Below are 24544 nucleotides of genomic sequence, written 5' to 3'. Positions count from 1 at the left end.
TGCTAGGTTCCCAGCTGTTGTGTGGGAGAGATGGAGTATTTGTTTAGACAGCAGTTGTGGCATAGAGGTTTGTAGTATGTTCATAGCCACCGTGAGGTCATCCACTAATGTGGCTAGAGTCATTTCAGCCCCTTGATCCCATCTGAAGGCAGACTGGAGGAGGACACCAAAATGCAGTTTCTGTTAGCTTCTTCAGGTTTGTATGTTTTCCTAAAGGTATTGTCGCCTTTTCCTGAGAAGAGGAGATTGGAAACTGCATAAGGACTCCTTCCCAAATATCATTGTGATGTTCCTGGCTTCCAAAGCTACTCCTGCATCCTTTCTGCTTCCCAAGATATGCCTAGCTGAAGGCATGCCATGAATCCTAGAATCTCAACAGTATGAGTCACTGGGATGCATGCTGCTAAGCCTGGGCTCAAATTCATGGGCCCTGTCTAAAGCTGCTGTGAAGCTGAAGTCCATTAGTTTTAAGCTCCCAGTTGTTCTCTGCTTTCACTAGCAGAGAGGGGTCAGAACAAGAATAAAGTTCACAGGCAACAGTCCAAGTATTCCTCTGGCCTTTTTGTGTTCTCTGTAGCATGTCTACATTGACATTTAGAGAGGGAGGTGGGTTCACATTTAATGTAAAGGTTTGAAATAATCTGCTTTGATTGGGGGCCTAAACTGTTGGATTTTATCCACACAATTTTCTTCTCTTGCTGCCATGAATGTATGAGGTCAGTACATTTAAGCCCATAAGTAGCTGTGGACTTCCTGCCAGAACTGTTCTGACTTTGACCTCCTGACAGGGGACCGGTGTGGTGATGCGGTCTGCCCATCAAAAGCATCACCAACACCCACATTCCAATACTAAATCCGTCAGTGACTGCCTATCGCCTTGGTGTAGACAAGATGCTATTTCTTTCTTTGCATGCATTTCTTTGCTGGTAAACTGCTCTTATTTTTTCTCCACTGTCTCACAGAAATGTTATAAGGGTTAACTGAAGTGTTCATAAAGCATACTGACAATAAGAAGTTATTTTAATTATTAATAAGACGAATGTTCATACCACCATCAAGGAATTACATTGTGGCAATTCCTGCTCACCCCGTAGTGGCTCTGGGTTACCAAGGGTCTCTTCATGTACTCTTTGTCCCAGTTTGCTAAGAAGTCTGGGGTTTGGTTTTGTTTTGCTGCCTTTTTTTTTTTTTCAGTGAAATGGCAAAATGGTAAGTGATACTGCTGAGATGAGAAAGCAGTATCATGCACTGGAGAATGGAGAACTGTTTAAAGTTCAGGATTTGTCTAAGGACCATAGCATAGTGTCAAGTCTTTTTATAGTATTTCCACAGCTCTTGGACATTTCGTCAGTGCAACAGGCTTTTCTTTATGTTTTAATTTTGTTCTATAGTAGGGAGCATTAAGAAGTTGGTTATAGGACTAAAGAAGACTGCTCAACAAGGTGGGCTAGTAGGTCAAGTGTTAAAACACTCATACCAGTGTACTGACAGGTACTTTCTGCAGAAATGCAAATGCAAGGTTTAGCAACCCACTAAAAATATACCACAGCAGCAGCAGCAGCAGAGGAGAAACAGAAGTGCTGAGCACACAGTCTGGTGTGGGTGTGCGTTATGTACCCTTTCTGCCCAGCACTGCTGCCAATCAACTGGGCCAGGTTCAATCACTTAGCTGTTCTTGCTGAAAATAACACTGGCACAAGATCCCACCTAGAAACTTGCAGAAGTGAATTACGCATGTGAGTGCCCCTAAGCAGCAGTGCTTAACTGCTTGCTAGTGGTGGCTCCGGGGGCTTGCAGGAAAGACAACCCTTTTGGTGGGGAAAAAAAATTACCCTGGGAAGCCTGTGATGAATAAACCAGCAGTATTACACAAGTCTCTTTTCCTTCTGGCATGCCTTTGCAATGCTCTTAACTGAGTCCTCTATCAGGCTATCAGTCCAGGCTGTCCTTGCTTTTCTCCACCATATCATTGTCCTGACTTGGTGCAGACCCGAATCTAAAATCTCTGCTCTTCTCAAGAGATTTCCTTCTCTTGCCCAGCTTCCTGTGCCCACCATGCTGGTTCCCACACCTGCACTCCAGCTGTGTGCACTTGGGGTGATTCTCTGGTCTTTCCCTTAGCAGTGAGGTTATCTCCACTGCTGTGGAGTTGGACTGCTCTTCATTAAATGTGCATTTTCCCCTTTCCAACAGCTGCCATTCTGCAGTATAAGGCCTCTGTCAATCAGATAGTCTCAGGCAGCTCAGGATCACTGTTACTCCTCTTCAATGACACATACATAGTGATCTTGCTTGTTTGTAAAGGTTTACTCTGCAATTCTTGCACTTGTAGTCACTCCAAGTGTTTTAGTTGCAACAGAACAATGTTACAGCTAACATTAGGAAATGTGCAAAATAGTGACTGGCCAGTCCATTCCCATCTGAAAGGCATTCCCATAATCTTCCACTTCAAACACATGTTCACACACAATGTGATCATTAACAGTGAGGAAACGACATGTAGAACTGGGGCCTTCCTTTCATCTGTCTGTTCCTCAGCTACAAATGGTGACAGTTACAGGACTAATTAGAGAATACTCAGAGATCAAGAGAGACTTCTGAAGTACCTAGTGTGGAAATACTGCAGGTCAGGGTGGTTCAGTTTTCTTTTTCTGCATTCACCACAGAGAACCAAGGGGATAGTATTAAAGACCAAGTACAAAATGCAGCAACTTTTTACAGAACCAGCTTTGGCCAGGGAGGGGAGATGGAAGAAGAGTTACTGAGGGCTGACAAGACTGTATATAAAGGCCAGTGACCGTAACAGCCAGGAAATTAGGGACATAGGGCCATAGAATCATAGAGCTGCTGAGGTGAGAAGGCAACTATGGAAATTGTCTTGTCCAGCTCCCCTGCTCAAGCAGGGTCAGCTAGAGCCAGTGGCCTAGGACAGTGTCCAGTCAGATTTTGAATATCACCGGGGCTGGAGACCCCACAGCCTCTCTGGGCAACTACTTTCAGTGTTCTATCACACTCACAGTTAAAAAAGATGTGTCTTGTGTTTCAAGAAAGTGTCATGAACCACTTGCATGTGTAGGTGACCTCAGTTCCAATGCTGACATCAATCCTCCAGCACAGAAGGTATCAGACCAGCTGAAGGGTACATGGCAAAACTACAGATGACTGATTGTACAGCTTTGTGAGCAGGTGCTGCAAAGGAAGTTCTGTCTTGAATCCCTGTGGCAATAGGGGAATACAGGTATTTTCTAGTACCAGAAAAATGTATTACGACACAAGTATCACCAAACTGATGAACTTCTCAGACCACGTGTATCAGGGTCCTGAGAAGGAGACCAAGGGGTGCGTCACATTAAATACTTAAGATCTCAGCTGATTTCTGTTGCTTGGAGGCTGGAGCAGAAGCCCTCAAGGACTTTATTCCATGAGAGAAACTGTGAAACCAGGCAGAGTAAGAAGCCCTCCTTCCTCCAGGGTTCTCCAGACTAGGAGACATCAGACCTCATCCCATTGCAACCCTCCCACTCACCTACTGCTCTGCCAGGAACCACTGACCTTACACATGTGACAGTTCTGCTCCCCTTCTTGCTATGAAAAATGCTACCATGTGGTGTGAAGAATCGTATCTCATTTACAGCTCTTCTTCCTGTTTCACATCCAAAATAGAAGAACCGTGTAGGTCACTGGTAGTTCACTGAAATCAACCTAGCAGTTAGTGAAGGAAGCAGTGACAGGCAAATCAAAGTTAAGCTGAACAGAAAAATTCAGGCCAGGCTCTGCAAGACAAACCAGAGAAGCCCATAGCTTTGATAGCATGGGTATCACAGCTCCACTGCAATCTGATCTTCTGGAAGCACTTCGATACCACATATGTTCAGTATCGCAGTCCTCTTGTGATGCTCATATATTGCCCATCAATCACTACAATCCTCAAACAGGTATTTGACAGCAGGAAATAGCAGGCCATTACCCATTAAAAGATTTATCAAGCTCTGCGTTATCTGCATTAAAGCAAGATTACATATGTTTGCAGAGTTCAGAGTCTAAAATTTTAAAGTAAGGAAATGTACAGCACTGCAAGCAGTGTTGATGTCAGTTTTATTTACATCGTCTATTTTATAGTATTCAGTAAATATGTACAGAAATACACTTACGGATTACAATATCAATTATCAATGTCCACATTTACCAAGAAAAACAGGTAAACAGAAATGTGTTCTACATAAGGAATGTCATTGAATTTTGCTCTGAGAGAAAATACGATTTCTTATTTTTTGACATTTGACACTGTAACAGCATAATCTAGAGTTACATGATGTATATTTTGTCTTCAGCTCTCATCACTTGGCAGAGATGGTTCACAGAAGACATGAATGTCGTAGTTCAAGCATGGGTGAAAGGCAAAACACCTGACAGTCTCTGAGTATGTTCCTTTTCCCCAGCTCTGCTCCCCAGATGTGTACCATTTCACGCTTGTCTAAACCACACTTTAGCCATGCAGTGTATTTAGATTTTAGGAAGATGTAACGTTATCAGGATTCATACATATGTAAGAACAAGGGCAAACACTTTCTTGCATACTATACTGGTTAACACTGAGATCTTTCTCAGTTTAAGCATGTATATGCGTGATTTAATGTGATTCCATTTGTAAAAAGTATGCCACCCTCTTGAGACGCTTGTGTTTATCTGCTTTCAATTACATTTGAAGTATTCAGAAAGTCTCCTTTACTAATCCCATCCAAGTTGGAAGCCACATAGCTCATGCATGAGACTGTCAAACTTGAGTAGTTGCAGATGTCAGTGCACCAGTGGCAGGAATCCAGGAAGACAGATCAAGGCTTAGTCACTGAAAAATACACGCCAGCACATCTCAGATACATAGCATTGTAGCACCTCATGAGGAAAACGTGTCATGACAGGAAATCAATAACCTCTTGGAGGTGATCTGGTTTTGAAATATTCTTGATTAATTATGCTAGGGTGTGTTTGGCAACTTTGCCTGATCCAGCATTAACCTAATGCTTTTTGCATGAAGCACTATTGTAACTAGTCTCATAAGTCAAAGCTCATGGTTCAAGTCAGACTTTAAAGGGTCAGGTTATAGATTTTGTAATGTCTTTGTGTCCAACATTGCTGCCTTTACTATGGTGTGTAGGCATTTACTATCAATCAAAATAACAATTGTTTTAACATGAACAAGAGCATTTAGAACTAATTGTATTTGAAGCAGAATGATTCTCCTAAATAAAGTATGTCATACAGTGAGTAAAATAAGTAGGGAATGTCTGTGTTTTCATGACAGAAGACCTCAGTTCAGGATGTTCCCCAGGCTTGTTTGCTTACATGCCTTCTTTGCAGAGGAGAAGCAGCTCTAGGAGACACACAAGCAAGGCTGCTTTGTCTTTTTTCCCCTGCCTTCCTGCACAAACTCATTTTACCCCTCAACAAATTTTCCAGTCATACCTGCTGCCCCATCTGCCCCTCCACAAATGCAGGTCCACAGCCCATGCCTCCTGCTTTCCCTACACCCCCACCACATGCCCTCTCTTCCCTGCACCCCAGCACATCAGTACCTTATGCACCCACGGAAAGCACGTCACTGCTGATCTTACTAATATTGTGGTGCCTCTAGACCCTGCTTTGGCCAGGGGCATGTGCACTGTTGCTTGAGAAGTTCTTTCCTCATACACCTCTGCCTTGCAGTGAAGTACGTGCTGTTTAGAAGACACAGGGCAATGCACCTCAGGCAAAACTGGTTACAGACAGATCACTGGGTGCAGTGAGGCAACCGTGCTCATGTTAGTCTGCTACTGCTTTCTGTAATATGAGAACAAAAAAGCTTAGGAGTTACATCCTCTAGAGTTATTTATTAAAGGAGTTTGCTTGTATAATGTAAATAAATAAATAATGATAATTACAACATCTGTGAGATAAATTGTTTGTATCAAGTTGCAGATAGTTGCAGTCATCATGTGATAGATTAAAGTTTGACCTTTGGCTACTTCACCTGCACAACACCCAATAAATCCATCTCCTCAGTAACCACTTCCAAGATTTTAAATTTCCAAATAGCATCAAAGAGCCACCATTTGAAAAGGAAACTGCCAAATAATGGTTTTTTGATTTTCCCAAATGTGGAATTTCTTTCCCCAAATTATACTGGCCCAAAGCCCAGGACAAGCAATATTCAGTCCTGGACCAGTGACAGATTCAGAGTCGAATGTCTTCAAGTTAGAAAGAGGATACTTTGGCTATCATGAAGCCAAAAATATCCTGCAAAAGCCTTAGTGCTAGCCCTGGGAGATTGCCAGATAGTAGAATTTAACATGGCACATTTTATGTACAGATAAATTTTTCAAGTCAGTTAAAGAGATTTAAGAAACATATTGGTGTAAATTTTTTTCTCCTTTTGAGATATGGATTCATGATACGGAAGGAGATGGCTTTTCAAGGAGAGGAATGCTATTTTCCATATGAGTAAAATTGCTCTAAAGCATTGCTAAAATACATCTGCAAGCTTTCTTTAGATATTTTTGTGCTACGAATCCATGAGGCTCAATGACTTTACTAGCACTTTTTCAGCATGACCTGCATAAACAGTCAGCATTCATTCATGCATATGAAATCTCGGTGATACATGTAGGTGCGTGTGTATAAACATTGATTTTAAGGATAATTATAAGATCCAAGAATGTATTTCTTTGCCTAGATAAACCTTTTTGCAAACAGTAGCTTAAGAAATTCTAGGGCAAGTGGTTTCTAACTGGTAAGAAGCAAATAAGCTGAATGAAAAATGTAGAAAAATTGTAACATTGTGATTAATGAATGATCCTTGGACAGGGTGTACATGTGTCTGTGTTTCACATTGTTAGTGGTGAGGTTTTACTGAGGATTTTGTGGCAAAAATAAGGGCTTGAGGTTGAAAGTAAAATTGGGTTCCTCAGGGTTTGGTCAGCTGTGCTGAGTACACAGAACCTGAGCTTTGTTGAGTCTCTTGTATTTTCAAAGCCTTCTAACAATAGTGCAGTGCACATTGTCAGGAGCTTGCTGGGGACTTTGGGCACAGCATGGAAAGAAGAGAAAGCCTAGTTAAGGGATCCCAGCAAAAGGAGAGAGGTGACTTATGTGACATTGGACTTGGCATGTATTTAACGATATCTGAATATATGGCATGCATTAAAAGCAGTTATATTGAAGTTAAGAGAAAATCGAAAGTTAAAATTAAACATGTAACAATACTGTTCCACTTGCAATGCGACCCTGGTTTTACACAATTCTGCTATTCCAGATATGCCCCATCCCAGCCCGGCCCATCCCTGTTATCATCTTGTTTCAAGTCTGAGTGACCAAGATTTTGATGTGTCAAGTTAAGGTATTATCTGTGCCTGCCAAATGTCCTGATGGATGTGAGGGGAAGACCTGTGGTGATTGAAAGAGGCCAACACGGAAGCAGGGATATGTCGCCCTGGGAGCTGCTGAATCAGGGCCAGGAGAGCACAGAGCAGTCACTTGGGCTGGTAGGATGGGAGTTACAAGGAAGCAGCTTGAAGCAGCAGGAGCTCAGATGGGAGAGAGACAGCTCAGAGGGAGGCAAGTGAAGAAGCCTCCTAAAGAAGAGGGGAATCAGGACAGAGGGTCAGTCAAGGTAAAAGCTGAATACTGTTGAGAGGGCCAAGATTTCTCAGAGCTATGAACTTGAATGAGGAAGTAGACTTTCATACCAAAATTTTGTTATTACTACAAATTTGATGCTTGCTCATCTCAGGCTGACACCCAGGAATGGAACTGAGGAATGCAGTGTGATTCTCCATTCCTCCACAGCGGTACCCTGTGTGACCTCAAGTGAGGCATTCCATCTCCATCTTGCCCTCCTCCAAAATGTGGATAGGATATCCTGCCGCTACAGATCAGGGCTGCTGTGAGGGTATGTTTAGCAATGCTTCTGAGGTGCTGAAGTGCTTCAGTGATTGGCACTGTGGAAATTCTATAGATAAACACCTATATATAACCTCCCTGACATTAGTACAGTCACAGAGGTGAGATCAGATTGACACTGCTATTTCGATATGTAGTATGTACTTCATGCATCAGAAACAACCAGAACAAATCCATCAACAATTCGGTATGTGTGGAGAAAGTGATAGAGTTCCTGTTAAGTCATATATGCCATGTCCACTGTATTTATCTACAGAAAAGAGGGGTGACATTAAAGAAGAAGTGTTAATTTTCTTTTCAAAGAGCATTGCAGTCTTCTGTTGATTGAAAATGGTTATCTCTGGCTCTTGTGTATTTTGTGGCATTACAGGGTATTGGTCTTTGTTTAGCTCATACAATACTTCTTCCTCCTTCCAACCTACAATAACAATTAACGAGCCGTCTGTGGCTGCCTTGGAGTGCATCCTGTGCATCAGCATGTCTCAGTTAATAGTCATAATTTCTCATTTGTAAGAGGAAAAGTGCTACCAGCACTTTGAGTCTCAGAAGGGCTCAGACTCACTCAAGGATTCCAATTTATTATGCACCCAGCTCTGATTTCCTGCTGCTCTTTTTATGGATTAGGCTGCCTTGGTGGAAGGTATCATCCTTCAGATGACACATAAATACTCTCTTGCCAGCTGTTCCTTTCCCAGAAGTTTCTCAACGAGTAAATCATAATGGTGCTCCTTGGTTTACTAGTTTCTGATCTTGTTCTCTGTGTTATTCTAGGAACATGCAGAAAATGCAGCTGTATTACTGCTATTACTCTACAAATGGCCCTGACTACAGCTGTAGGGATTTTTAGGCCCATTAGTATTGGTTTCCAAGGTGAATACACTGGTAGTGCTTTTAAATTAAGAGGAATGGTCATTTTGCTGGTTGTTTCTGTAAAACCTTTAATCTCAAGGTGCTTCTTACCTGAAACGTAAAAGGAGATGCAGACAGATTGCTTCACTTGTTCTGACATGCAGCAACTGTTTAACAACATGTACTTTGGCTGTGAGTTCAGAAAAGAGCAGTGAAGGGTAACATCCTTCTGATGGGAATTAGACTCTTTAGAGGAATGTTAGAAAGAAAGCAGAGGCAGCCAGCACATGCAGCAGTTTGCACAACAGTTCACACAGCAGGGTGCAAAGAAGGGGCTCCATCAAATTCATACCAGCGTACATCTAAGGCACAGGGACAGTGTGCTGCAGGGCAGTTTCCCCAGCAGATGGTGAAGCAGCTGCCCATGCCAGAGCAGAGGCTCTGGTATGGACACAGCTTTGGGTAAGGGATGAGGCCTCCAGCTCCCTGGCTGCACGGGTTCTGTGGATGAAAACCCATCTGCAGCCTCCTTGTTGCAGAGAATAGCAGCACTTCCAGGAGGCTCCCAGTCCACCAGCTAAAATGTTGGTGACATGAAAGCTGCAAGTTTTCCTTTCTTGTCAATGGGCTGTCAATGGCTCTTAAGAGGGTGGGCTGAATGGCACGCTGAAGCCCTCCCAATAGAGGTCCATGGTATTTATATTGAACTAAAATGTCCTCTACCTTGTAGTTTTTAGTCTGATCAAATTGAGTAGCAAGTCGCAGTCTTTGAAGTGAATTATAATTACAATTTATATGATCCCCACATGGTTTCACGATCCCCGTGGTACTTCTGCTTACTGACAGAGAAAGCAAGTGGTTTTTTAGACTGAACTCCTTGTTGTAAAGGTAGTTCTGGACAGTATTTGCAGATCAAGACTGGGTGGCTTGGGGAGATAGCACTGCTGTGTTTGTGCTTGGGACAGAAAATAGCAATACACAAAGCTGTCAATTTAGCACCTTTTGAAATGCTTTAACATTCCCTTTAAAACTAAGGGAGGAGAAAAGGACAAGCAAGGTATTAATGAAAACAGTGTTAAAAAAAGCAGCAGTTACTTGTTGGAAGATAAAATATATAATCAGTCTTTCAAGAATGAGCACTTAATTTGCCTAAAGATTATTACAGAACTTACTGTACCTGATTTGCATAAAATCTTTTTTTCCAACTAACTGTTGTAGCACACACCTAAAATGGGGAAGCATAGTCCTCCATCAAAGCTCAAATTCTTAAGCCAACACTACAGATGTGCTGCCTATTTGTAATGTGATTTACTAGTCCCAAATATCATTGGACAGATATATACCATAGGGGTATGTATTTTAATGTCATCTTTTTAAAGAGTAAGGAGCAGAGTTTCTCTCAGGAAGCAGTGGCAGTTGTTACAGGAATTAATCCACCTGCAGCTCTTAGGGTGGCTTTTTTGCAATGTGTGCTAATTCAGCTTCACTCAGAGGTTGCTCCTTTGAAGTCAGTCTCTGGAGTGTTTCCTGGATCAAATTCTCCATATGATAACCTTTCTGCAAATTCCATCTGGGCTCTTTATGTTGATCTGGTTTCTCTCTGTTTTAATGCATTGTTAGCAGCAGCTGAAGTTTGGCAAGCCATGTTTCTTCCCCACTTGTGGGTTGTGGGACCTTGGGAAGCACTGCCAAGTGCTTTGACAAACAAGGTGAGAAATGTGCTGTCCTTTAGCCTGCCAGTAAGTAGAAGGGATCAGTCCCAGCGATACCAGTCAGGCATCTTTGATCAGCACAGTGTGATCTTCAACAAACAGGTCAAGGAAGTACCAGTGGTATTTTCTCTCTAAGCTTCAGATTCCCATTGGCCCAAGTTTATTCAGAAATCAGGTAGCAAAAACGTGAGTGAGTATGAAATTTCTGGCCTCCTGCAGCTTTCCTAGTCCTTATGGATCCCACTCACATGTTTGACCCCTCCTCACCTTAACTAGGCTTCAGTCCAGGTGCCAGTCTGATTCAAATTTGGTATTTATAGCTCCAGAGTTTAAATTGGCACTGTTTGACAGAAGGTATCCCTGCATACAGAATTTCATGTTTTTTAAATTAAGGGGCTTGGAGGGGCTGAAATGTAGGAAAGGCAAATTTTATCTTGGTTGTAGTTTGGGTAGAGCACTGAAACAGCTTTTTAGAGCGGCAGTTTCACTACAGCGTTTTAAACCAAAGCTCATACTCTGGATATGTAAAACTGCAGATATGTAAATGCAGGTACATTACATAGGACATTTGCTATAACAGACTAAGATTAAAGATCTAAGATCTCTGATTTTCTCCCTGCACTTTTAGTTGCACTGCACTTTTAACAAGATTTTGTACAAAAACTCCTTAGTGACACAGCTCATTGTCTTCTCTTCCCCCCCTTTACCTTTAGAAAAGCATAGAAGTGAGAATTTAGGGAAATAATAATCTATTTTGTTATATAAGCACAGGAACTGGAAGGAGGGAAAGGAGAAAAGCACCTAGATTAAGGTCTGATTGCTGGAATTATTGTAACTACTTTTTAATTGGCAAGCTGTTGAGTCGTTATCATCAATGAAGAGTGCATCAACAACCAGTATCTGAAGCGGTAAAGATTTCAATTGAGAAACAGAGCTCACAAGTTCTGTAACTGTTATCCGTATAATGCAGAGTTAAGATTAAGTGACTGGATCACAAGAATATGTCATACAAGGAATATCAAGGGTAAGGGTTGGAGTTAATAGTCTTTGTTGCCTTCTGTCTTTTACTCTGAAGAGGTTATGGAGGCAGGGCAGAAGATATTTGCACATTCTTCAGCTACCCTGTTTTGGGGGCTGTGCAGAGTGAGGTACTGATCTCTGTCTGAAGACCTTTTCCATACAGATGCAAGTCGTACACGTGAATCTCTAGGGCTTGCTTTGCTGTCAGGCCCTGTTATGGACTCTGAAAGTCCTGCACAGTTTATAGACCTCTCATCTAATAGTGGCCACCTTTATCACAGACCACATGTAAAACATCTTTGCATTCCCTTGATGCTGATTTATACTGTTTAAAGGAATGGGGGCAGAACAAGTTGTTAAAAGATGAGGAAATTGAAAGCTCCCCTAACTGCTGTATTATCCACCTGACATTTGCCAAATGCTAGTCATTAATTACTGATGCCTTGAAAATCAGAGCAGTTATCCAATTCAAATTATGTTACATCTCTGAGACAGGGCATTTCCATTATCTTATCATTTCCCATTCAAGCACTTCTTCCTTCTCAGTTGTTAAAGGCTCAGACCCCACTCTGTTTCCTCTCATTTGAACCTCATAATTCACGCAAGAATATTTCTACTCCATGCCTGTTCTGTCTTCATGTTGATGAAAATCAGTGTGATTTACAGCATTAATTATTACAAACTTACAAATCCAGCTATCCAGCTCCCCCCAGAACTACATGTGCAAATCTGATGGCAGAACATGGCCAGCATAATCCATAACCTTCTTTTCCATTTGGTGATCAAGTGCTTGGGGAAGGATTGAACCTGGTTTACTGCTTAGGCTGCCCTTGTGGTAGTACACCTGCGGACATTCCTGTGGACTGGCCAGGAGAGTTCAGTCACAGGCACACCAAGCCCCAGAACCAAGCTCTCAACTGAAGTAATTCCCTTCGGACATCAGCATTAATTTGGCCCTGTGGTTGCAAAGCAGCATGTTTCTTCAGTCACCAATAATGTTGGTCCTAGATGAGCTGTGTATTCAGAAATGATGGGGTTTATTTCCTGGCACATTTGTTCTTCGCTTATGTATATTTTCATGCCTGCCAGCACTCTGAAATCTAGACATGGAGTGTTGGGGGCAGGCTAGATGCAATTTTTCATGCTGCTGACATTAATTGGATGAACAGACCTTCTCAGAAGGGGCAGTATACGAAATGTGTATGGGAAAATGACAAAATCAGGAGTTTCACAGCTAAATAAAGACAAGTGGCTGAAAATGGTTTTTACAGCTTTGGCTTTCATATGTTTCATTTGGGAATCTAAAACCATTTTGCACAACAACTAACAAATTAAGATTCACAACACCTTTCTGAGGAAGATAATTGCTCCTGTCTTACAGATGGAGGAACAGAGGTATTGAGGCTATCATTTGAAAATACATCCCCTGTTTTCAAGTCCCCAGACTGAGATACATTTAAACCTCATTCTCAGAAACATTATATACGTCCATTTATATTCATTCATTTGGTATTGTTTGTGCTTAGAGTCTCTGAAAATCAGATGCTACGCCTTCTAACTCGAGTGGTCAAAATAACCGAGGTGATGTGGCAAGGATCTGCAAACTGCAAGGCTCACTGGCACCCCCATGTCCCCTCATGCCATATCCCCTTTTTACTCACTGTCTGCCTTGGATTCTCAGACAAAAGAAAAAGCACATTCTGCTCACTGATTTCTGCTGCTCTTTTGAGCAATTGGACATTATAGGGACAATATTGTTTGGGTTATTGATTGACTTTGTGGAGTCATTTTACCTTGTTTTTCTAACCATCAAGAAATTGACTTCAGGTTTTTGTGATTAAGTTTCTTATTGTAGAACTAGCATGGAAATGCAGTGAGAATCATTTGTATCACCTGCTTTTCCCCGTTGTTTTGTCTTTTTCAGCATACAACAGTTTTGCCCTTTGTATTAATCGAGATGAGAACAACACATCATCAGTATCCCAGCAGGAGCTGTGGACTGGCGGCAGTGTGCACCTTTGCTGTTGGCTATATTTTATGGTAAGGGCTGTACACACTGTGTTTTCATATTGTATTGGGGGTTTTATACTGCTAAATTTGGGCACATATTTCATTATGGATATAATCACTAACAGATTCACGCTGCATGCCTCGTTTGGTCCAAGACCTGGGCTTTGTCTGGTTTCCCCAGATGCTTATATTTTTAGAAAGTATATGCCAAACCTCACACAACAGGAATTTGTTGAACAATCCCATGTAAGCAGTAGTCTTTCCAAGGGTACATTTTTTAACCTTTTTTTCAAGCTAAATGTTTTTCTTGGACCTTAGTTTTATTGCTTAGTATTTTTGTTCTATCAAATAAAATTGAGAATAGTCAAATGATTTCCCGCATCAGTATTGAAGTGGCAAGAGAAAAGGTAGAACACCGTCTTTTTTCTTTACTAGTTCATAAATGCTTTCTGTAAAATTAATTACAGAATAAGCCAGTAATCCAAACACTCTGAAGTTTGTTTTAAAAAATGCAAATGTTTGCGAAAAATTAAACTAAGACAGAAATAACCTCTCTTACACAACATTAAATTAAGTCTTTGGGCAGTTTCTATTTAAGCACCTGACTTGCATGACAGAGTTAATTTACTTTGGTCATTCTAGCATTTTATTTTTCACTAAACTTCTGTTTTATTTACAGTACTCCTTTAATACCGTTTGTCCTTTATCTTTCCTGCAAACATTTTATGACCCTCTCTTCTCATGTTTTTTCTTCTCACCTCACATCACGCTTCCCTCAGCTAAGAGGATATTTTCCAAAATCAAGGATAATACTTGCTTTTCCACTCCTCAAGTGAGATAAAACTAGAGAGGAACACAGGCTCAAGGCAGTACTGTCATACTGTTTCAGTGGTCCCTCAAAAGAGAGGCCGTTCTTCACACGCATCCATGCATACTGAGTGATCATAAAATGCTAGTAACCCAGCTGCTGCAGGGTGTTGTCTCGCAGGACAACAGTCGCACTCTGCCATTTGCTTTTATAAACATACACATGCTTCTTAAATAATAGAAATATTTGTAATTGTACGATAAGGACACGTTATGCAAAAAGGCACTTAGTGATTCCTTTAGGAGAAAGTTGTTATGGTTTTTTTAACCCATACATAATAATGCCTAACTGAGGTATTTCCCAACCTTCCTCTGAAGGGTGCTTAGAGACGGGTTGACAGAGTTACTATACCTGTGATCTGACCTCCTATGGCAACTCCTGTTTTCTCAGAATTATGTGAGTAAACACATGCAATAGTATTCAGTAGGAACAGAAAATGGAAATGATCCAGTTCTGGAAGTGGAATAAAACAGAAGTGTCTTAAAATCTTTCAAGAATCTGTTACAGTATCAGTGTGACATTCATGTGGCTTGATCCTGCCTACTACATTGCATCTGCATCCCAACATCCCACAGCTACAAGTACAAGGTAAAAGGAAATTATAGGACAAGTAAAGCAGGGGAAGAAGATTCTGTGTTAAGAAATCAACTACTAAGCAAATAGCCAGTTACAAACTATGATCATCTCCCTTTGCTTTTGCTGTTTATTGGTTTATTGTTTATGTATACACATACATGATTTCCAAAATGGATAAGGCTGCACTCAAGTGGCTCGCCTTCCAAGTTGTGATTTCTCTGAAGCTGGTCTGAGACAATTGCTTACTCAGCCTAGAGGTCATCTTGCTAAATTCTGCACTTGCAGCTCATTTCTCCTTCTACTCTTATGAAAGAAGGTGTTTGGGGAAGACTGGAGGCAGACGCAAGCTATGCTGTGCCATCATCTGTAAGTTGTGCATGTCTTCAGCCAGCAGGTGTTACTGAAGCCTCTATCCAAGATCTGTTTGAGGCTGCAAGCCAAATCTTGGCTCAATGGTATCAATACAATGTATCTCACATTCACAGATTAGGAAAATCTACCAGAAAGTATGAAAAGTGAGAGCTCTTTCATCCCCTACTTTTCACAGCTCAGGTCCACTATCTTCTTACTGCTAAGTGACAACATGGAGGTAGAGACCTTTTACTTAGTTCAGATCTGCTGCCCTTGATGGTGTAGCATTTAGACCCCCCATGCACATTGCACTAAAATGAGACTACACCTGCAAATACATCCTGACGGAACTTCCTCCCTTTGTACTTTTGGTTGTCCATGGGTCCCCTGCTGGGACTTAGTTCTTGGGTTATGTTTTTTTTACCTAGAACTTACAGATCTGCCACTTGAGATTTGTGCTGTTCCCTGCCTCTTTTTTTCTCTCAGCATAAGTGCTTTCACTGCAACTCTCTCAGTATAAACTGTAAGCAGCTGCTAATCAGATATCCTCTGTTTTGCCCTTGAATTTTGAACTCTCTCCCCACCCTCAGCTGAAACCTTGTTACCATGCTGCATGATTTATGTATCATGCCGCACTTTGTACTGTAAAGGAGCACACAGGAAGATATTGTTAAGTTTGCTTCTTTTAATGCATTTTTTTCAGTTCCAGGCAGAGCGGACTTTCTGTTTTATTTCGTATATGACTGAACCTTTCATGTATGAAAGAGATGGTGGAATAGCAAGCTTGTATTATATATATTAGATAAATGAGAAAAGAGGCAAACAGCTCTGAATAGCATCACTGAAGTTGGGAGAATGTAGCTGAATAACTTCATATCCCCTGAGTATTTTTCAGAGGCATGTTATCTGAGAAACATCCTCATCTGAGTAAAACCTTCTATCAATAAGAGAGCATTAGAGTAGGCACACTTAGCTCATGCGCTCCCTGTGGGGGGGAGCTCTCCCTTGCATTTAAGGAACTGTGCCCAGGCAGAGCATTCTCAAACTTGCATTGCCTGTTGCACACCATACATGGACTTTCAGGATCCAGGCCATGGGATAAGAGAGGAATGGCCAATTGGCTTTATTTAGCATGGCTTGAAAAGGTCACAATTTGTATTGAATTTTTAAATCTAGGCAGTGCTAAGAAAACCCAAAAGCTTGCCAGTACTACCAGAAAATACTGCCAATGGGTGTATGGGGTTCGTTGTCAAGGAACAGAAAAGAACCAGAAATGTGTTGCTCCTTGTAATAAGAATGACCTCATGGTAACTAATATCAGAGCCTAATATGTCCCTAAAATAAACGGAGACAAATACGTTTATTTAAAATGGTTTTCTTGTTCCTTCTGCTTTTGAGTGCTTGAGGATGCCAAAAAAACAGACCCTAAGAACTTGACTCCACTGTGCTAATCATGTTTTTCTCCCAAACACATAGCTGGGCTACGTGTTTGGGAGCAAAAGACTTGATCTGCCCGCTTGTTGCTATCTCAAATCCACAAGGAGCTGCCTTCACATGCCAAGCTTGGACTTGTTTCGTTCTTTCCTTCTTCAATAAATCTATTTAAAGATCTCAGGTACCTTTAAACTTTCATTTGAAAATAAGTTTCTCCTGAAATGACTTTAGGAGAGTTCTGTGGATTTGCTGAGGGAGAGTGTCTAGCTGGGGTAATTTGCTGAATTCTTCTTGCACAAGTTTAAGAAAGGAATGTACACTGAGAATTTGGAATTAACTTGAGATCAATGCTGTCAGCCTTGCTGTAGATTTCCACTAGTGATTCTCCATAGAAGGAGAGGAAGATCAGAAAGAGCAAACATTGGCAAAGGGATAAGGGTGCAGACTGCTAGGACAAACCTCAACACTCAGGAGAGAGAGGTGAAGAGTTATAGTGTGAAGTTTGGTGGGAATTGACAGGCTTATCCATAAAGAAGGGCAGAACTGAGAACCCAGAAGGATTTCTGAGGTCACTGGTGCCGATGGAGCAGAAAGACACATCAAGGCTGTGCCTGGGTGTGCTGAGGGTACATGTGGAGGGAGTCACGAATACTTTTGGAAGCAAGCATTTGGAACAGAAGTTCAATAGAGATCACAGGGATTGGTGGTTGGGGAAAGAACAAGTGAGAAGTCCTTTGGGCAGGCTAAAGAGATTAAATAGGACCATGGATTAAAAGAGAAATGGGTAAGGAAATGTGCAGCTTGAAAGCTGAAATCATGCAAGTGGGAAAAGCTGGGAGGAAAGAGACAGATAGGCTGATGGGAGATGTGAGTGACAGATGAGACAATGCAGAGGAGGAGGAAGGAGCTGGAGCCAGAGCTACTGAGAACAGGAAAGAGTAGGAAGAAGTAGAAGCAGCAGAAATAGGCCAGGAGAAGATTAGCATCCCCTGTACCTGACCCAGAAGGAGGATGGGAGCATAGAAGTGCTTTCAGCAAGAGAAGGCTGCATGGATCCTCAGCCTGTTAGGTCTGACATAGCCATTATGGACTGATATATTCTGGCTCCCCTCCACCTCCACATCCACAAATGTTTCAGTCAAAGCAACAGTACAATCACAGATGACATGCATGGATAATATATTCTCACTTACTTGTGCAGCTCCTTAAAATATAGCTCAAGAAGGCATAGCAACCATTACTATATTTAAAATGAAATACTGTTTATCAGAATAGATGAATTCCAAAGATGACAACACCTTGCAGCAAATCTTCCGAGTTTCTATCATTCCGGCTACCTGTATATAAACACAAATTTCTGCTAAGCTTTGTTCATCCCAGAGGATGCCAGCACCGTATCATGCTGAGTATGTTTCGCATGTGACATTGTTTGCAGCTGCAGTTTTCCAGGAGTCATCTTCTCACTGCAAAAGCCACTCCATACTAGGAGCACAGTTCTACGACCCATGTATTGCTCAGGACCACGCAGATCAGTGAAGCATCCAGCATAAGAAACTGGAACAAGAGGCGATGATTGCTGTTATTTCCTAACTGATGACTGTTTATTGAACTAATCTTTTAGTCTTTAAAATTTTTAAGTGATGCACATTCCTGGTGTAGATGATTTAGGCCTGGTTGGCTGGTATCATAAAAAGCCCAGCATCTTAATGAGGCTGAGATCTTGATAGTTTTGATTGGCTGCAGAACAGGCTGTCCTCCGGGGTTTCTTCAGGGGGAAAGGAAAAAAAAATCAGAAGGATTTATGAAAATGTGCCTCACATCAGTCAGTGTAAGAAACCAGAAGTAGAACAGATTTAGTATGGGTCATTGTGCTCCTGCCTCTGAAGGCACAGGATTGGTCCCTACTCTGTCAACACAAATGATTTGTTCATTGAAGTTTTGAATGACTCAGCTACTGTAAGCCAGTCACCTCCTCTGGGAGACATTCCACAATTTAATAGTTCTGGGTAAAGTTCTCACTTCCTGCAGAAAAGGAAGAGGTGCTAGGAAAGATCTTGTAAATGCATAGAAAATGCCCGTGTTCTGTTGTTTGGTAAAGAGTAGCCACAATGTGAAATGGCTTAGGATTTGTTTGGGACTGAAGGGTCAGCCTTCCTTTCTACTAGTTACTGGAAACAGCACAGAAAATGCGGGAAAGGATTTGCTGGTGCAAGAAGTAACCAGAAAGGAACTGGCCTAGAGGTCATATCCATAGTGTAGTCATATCCAGACTCTAACTACAGCTAATGTCAGATTCTTCAGGAGAAGATTTAGCAGGCCATTTTGGAATAACCAGCCTACAAGGGAAATTTTCTTCAAAAACCTATGATGTCGAAAAGTAGATGCTTGGATCCTTCCATCTTGATTGTGTACCCTGTACTCTTTGCACTTAAGCATGACTGTACACATTCTTGTACACATGCTTGTACAGTCTCCTGACTTCAGAAGCTTGCTAGAGTTGCATTGTATGGCACAGAGCAGTGGACTAAGTAGACTTCCAAACTTGTATACTTGAAAACTTTTTTGAATATCCTGATTTCAGAGATGTATTGCTGGAAGATAGGGTACAGCATTCCAGAGGTTGATTAGGTATCATTCAGAAAGGTATTTCCATTATCAGATACGATTTTTTTTGTTTCTGTGTTCTGTTGAAATGCTCTTCTGTTATAAGGAAGAGCACTGGGAGCTCTTCACATTTTATGACATGCACTATTATTCTGTGTCCTCTCATTCACTGCTCTTGGAAAGTTGCACAGCCCTCATTTTATAGTTTCTGTTTCCAGAACACGTACTACTGATTGCTGTTCGGCTGTGGACTTTGTTGAAGGACTCAACTTGGGCAGGAAATGGGTGGAGACTCTTAGAGTTCAGACCGCAACATCATGCTGTGATGCCTGTGCAAGTATATTCAGTCTTGCAGCTGAGAGCAGCCATCATGAAGGAGCAGCCATTTTCTGCAACATATCTTATTGCAAAATCTTCTGGGTGTCATGGTTATCCACCATTATACACGCATGTTGAGCTTGCTTCTACGAGGACTAAGTTGTACTCCCCAAAATGACGGGTAGAGCACGCATAAACCACAAGGTTCCGATAACTTTTTGTATTTACTTTTCTTCATCAACAGAAGATGTATAGCTAAAGAATAAATGTATCTTCTCTGCATAGTTTTCACTTCCTCATGATTACTTTGATAGGAGAGATACACAACATCTACTGTATTCTAGAAGTGAAAAACAAAGTCAAATTTTACAAAGCCAAATTTTTGACAGACTTGTTAAAAAGAAGCAATATTGTGTGCTTTCAGATAGCTTTTTCTGATTTCTACACCAACTGGTTGAAAACTTCTGAAATCACCACTTCTTTTCACAGACATTTTAATCTGAATACAATGTGTGAATATTTTCATTCCTACTTTTTTTACCAGTTCTAACAAATGGCTAAATGAGCTCAATGACCTCTAACACATTAATCTTTGAAAACACATGGCTATATCATCTCCATGGGCTGCCATGGTACCAAAACACAGGGAGGTTCAAATTAATTTTACCTTCTCAAAAGTAGATGGTCTAGTTTTAGCTTAAAGTTTTCCTCCTCCATTTATTTTTATCTAAGAGACCCATTTTTTATACCTGTTCAATAACAGGGTCTTAAACTGGATCTAGATTAGCACTCCTAAGTAAATCTTAATTCATGCTCTCTTGTGCTTATTTAATAATGAGGTTGGACAGGAATAATGACTACTAGAATTGCAGCGTTGAAGGCATTCATTAACATCGGTAATAGGCAATCTTGTGTGGAAGCTTTATGCCTCCTGTTGATCAGCCCTTTATTGTGCGGCATCAAGATGATAGCTTGTATTGAAGCAGGAGCAAACCCACTAAGAAAGGCCATCAGGTGAGGTTTCTATGGCAGCAGTCATCCCTTTGCTGCTCCTATTTGTGGTAAAGACAATGCAGGAATAGTCAGTGTGTCACTGCTCAGTGGAAAAGAAGGCTAATATTTCTCCGTCCCAATGTAGCGAGTGATGTGGTACAGCCCACTTTAAGAAAGATCAGGGTGGCTGATCAGGTGGGCTTGTGACTGTTGTCTCCTGAGTGGCACTCGGTACCTCTTGTTCTCAAAGCATGAGCTCCTATGGTGTGGCGTACAACAGTTACACTGACCGCATGAGCAGTATCACCCAGCAATGAATGAGCTCCTGTGCTGAGTGGGCAGCAGAGAGCAGAGTGCATAAGCTGAACTCAAAGACTCTGAACTAACCAGAGATGGCTGACATTCAGGAGCTCATCAGTGACTCATTGGCTGGATTTAGAAAATATTTCCTCTTTCCAGCATAAATGCATTCTAGTAAATGCAACTTCTGCTTGGTTCATGAAGGTGGCTATATAGGTACAGTGTAGAAGGTCCCTGAAAAAAAGTTCCTCTGTAAAGGTGTTTTATAGTGCTGGACACTTTTCATCACACCAGAGAAAATAAGTGAAAAAGAAGAACTGGCTTTTCTTCAAGCTTTTTTTCTTGGAGCTTGTTTTTCACAGAATGATCATGAAAAGAAACTGAAAAACATTCAGCAATAATAGGCGCTCCCTGCTAAGCCAGCCTGGTAGTAGAGGACATCCCATTGCCTTCTACCTAACTGTCGCACCTTTTTCTTTGATCAAGAGGAACATGGTATCCCATTACCATGGGTTACGCAGGAACCCTTTATTTTTTCAGATACTTTTATCTTGTCAGGTTAATTCTGGCACAGAAGAATGTGGAAAATAACTGTAAAGTACAGAGATTATTTTCCATATGTGAACTCATTTGGAGAAAGGGTTTTAATCTGTATTTAGATCATGCAGATTAATTTACTGACACATCTAGATTCCTACAAGAAGTGTCCAACTTTGGACACTGTTTGGCTGCAATAAAAGCTTTTCTAAGGAGGAGGGAAGCTATGACAACCATGTACATTTCCAGAGCGATGGAGAATTGTTTAATCCCTGTTTAACAGAGATTCTGTTCTCTCTGTGTGACAGGTATTTATGATAACAATTTGGTGGAATTCTGTGTCTCTGCCCTCAGGAGCCTGTGACTGTTGATCTGATGATCAAAAGTCTTCCTTAAACAAACAGAACTATTATCAAGTGAAGCAAATCTTATGGACATGGAAATCCCCATCAGTAATAGTCTGTGCAGCTGCTGAGTCTTCTCTGCCTGTGCTTCACTGTGAGCTTCTCTCTCAAATTGACAGGTCAGAAAGGAAGAGATTTACATTCCTGAAGAGAGCCCAGCAGCTCATGGGCCCAGCCTGTCTCCACTAAGCACTTTTCCCAGTTATCCTGTGATGTTGGCTCAGTTGTTTGGCAGCATTTGCCTTTCTTAGCTTCCACCTACTGCAACGTATGGACTCTCTCTGCTCCCTCTTCACCACCACTCGCCACATACCAAACGCAAAAAGATCTCAACACAAAAGCTATCCCTTCAGAGGATACAGGTGTCCACTGCAGTCACACACAGAGAAACCACATACCAGGTGTGAGGTGTCCATGTCCATGGCAGGGGGGTTGGAACTAGATGATCTTGAGGTCCTTTCCAACCCTAACTATTCTATGATTCTATGATTCTATGACTGCACTGCAGTAAAGCTGACACCGTCTCTTTGGTTAGTGTACCAACAGTCCGCCCTGTAGCTGATTGCTAAAAATGTTTATGCCACCAGGAAACCACTATCATTGCTTTGCCTTTACTGTGTAATGAGTGTGGAGCTGAGCAGAATTTCACTGATGAGGTGATTTTTTTGTTTGTTGGTTTTTGGGTGTTTTTTTATGTTTAGCATACCTTGAGAAAAAATTATTAGATCCCAAATTATACCAGGTAACTGAAAGAAAAGGAGGAGCAACCTAAAACACAGGTGCTGGAGGCATTATTCTCTGAAAGAGAAGCTGAGCCATATTTCTGGCAAACCCCAAAACTGTGATGCACTTGCCAGGTGTAGCAAGGAGAAGACACAGAAACACAAATGTGTACAAAATGAAAGACGGATGCTGCAGAAAGCAGAGTTGAGTTGTGTGGGAGAGCCTAGAGTGCCCTGAATGCTCTTTGGATAAAGAACCTGCTTGGAACAGAGGGTGCTGCAGTTTCCATACTGCCACAGGGAACAGGGGTGTGTGTTCCTCATAAATACAAACGCACCAAGGAAATACCTGCCTGCATCAGGATGTGAAAGTTGACCCTGTGCTCCTGCAAAATTCAAAACAAAGCAGTAAGAATGTGGGAAATCAGTCACAGTTTCATAGTTTGTGATGTCTGTTCCTGGTGGATGTCATCCAGGTGCTCCAGTTCAGTTCAGACTTGTAGTTCTTTCAGATAATTGTTTTTCAGGTTGCACTAGCCAAGCCTATAGCCCAAGCTAGTTCTGAAAAACAGGTCTGTAAGAGTCAGTACTTGTTATTTTCATTTTGTTTCAGGGTGTGCTGGATTCACCACGTCACAGGAGTGTGGGTGTACCCACTTCTTGAGCACCTCAGTCCGGGTGTCAAAGTAGTATTTTTTGCAGCCGTTACTGTAATAATTAACATGTTCTACTTGGTGGGAGAGGTCTTGAACAACTACATCTGGGATACCCAAAAATGTGAGTATTGTATTAAAAATATTAACTTGTGAAATACACCACTGGGGCTTGTGTGTGCTCTCCTGGAAGGTTTTAAGCTGGCTAAAACAAAGGGGAATGACAGAAGTTCCACTGAAACATCTTGCTTGCTTGCTCTTAAAAGCAGATGGATGAATGGAATGGCTGCTGGGAAGCCTGGCGAGCTATGAATATGTATTCTTTTATTTAACTTCCAGTACTAACTAAATTGGTGACAGCAATTACCTGAGAGGTTTGCAACCCACTTGGTTTACAACCCACTTTTTAGATGATGAACCCATTAGGTGCAGCTAGAATAAAGTATTGTTCTGTGGGAATGCTGTTAACGGAAAGCTTAAACTTTGAAATAAAAATACATTGTTTCAGTATTTTCAGGTATAAGGTGTTTTCTGCTTATAAATTTACTCAAGGAAAATTAATATGTTCATGTCAGTAGAATAATAAGAATGAATGATCACCTTTGTGCAGGGTAAACATAACTGTGCAGACTACATTATCTACCCTGCTTGGGCAACCCATTGCTGAGAAGAGGAAAAGGGAAAATAAGACAAACACAAGATTAGAAGGAGGTTCCTTTATGAAAGATGTTTTTCATTTATCAAATTACCTAAAATAAGCAAACAACATTCATCATCACCACAGTCGCTAGTCACAACTGGAGTGAAATCTGTGCTCTGTAGGAATTCTGTCACTACATTGTTTGGCCTGTAACATGTTGGGACCATATGAACAGCCTGTATCCCCTTTTGGAAAACTTAGTGTGCACTGATTAATACACCATAAATTCATATGGTAGTTTATTGTGCAGGTAACTTTTTTAACAAGTCCTCCAGTACCAGGTAGAACTTAATGTTAGATGGTGGTTGAGTGTTTATTTAAAGTATGTTAAGCAGTTTTACTTAAAGACTTGTGAAGTATCTTTTTATTTTTGCTCTAGAGGCAGCAACCGTTGGCCACAGTATTCGAGCATAGTTCCAGTCCTTAGTTTGATGTCACATTCACATCCATTTAACATACTTCAGTTGATTCAGGAAAGAAGTTCCTGAAGCAGCCACAAGGAATAATAATTTCACTTGACATAAGTCCTGTATGAAGAATAATAATGTGGGAAGGAAT

General features: G+C 41.3%; 1 protein-coding gene across 1 annotated transcript in view; it reads left to right on the top strand.

Moving 5' to 3' along the window:
• AIG1 (androgen induced 1) overlaps positions 1-24544 on the top strand; it is a 125888-nt gene that overhangs the window by 98693 nt on the left and 2651 nt on the right. The window contains exons 4-5 of the mRNA XM_065680693.1: positions 13441-13556; positions 23247-23410. Coding sequence (XP_065536765.1) covers positions 13441-13556; positions 23247-23410 — 280 coding nt within the window. The remainder of the gene's footprint in view (positions 1-13440; positions 13557-23246; positions 23411-24544) is intronic.

The sequence above is a fragment of the Lathamus discolor genome, chromosome 5 (assembly GCF_037157495.1).
Source record: "Lathamus discolor isolate bLatDis1 chromosome 5, bLatDis1.hap1, whole genome shotgun sequence".
NCBI lineage: Eukaryota > Metazoa > Chordata > Aves > Psittaciformes > Psittacidae > Lathamus > Lathamus discolor.
The sequence above is the reverse complement of the archived record's forward strand: the minus strand, read 5'-3'. Positions and strand labels throughout refer to the sequence as shown.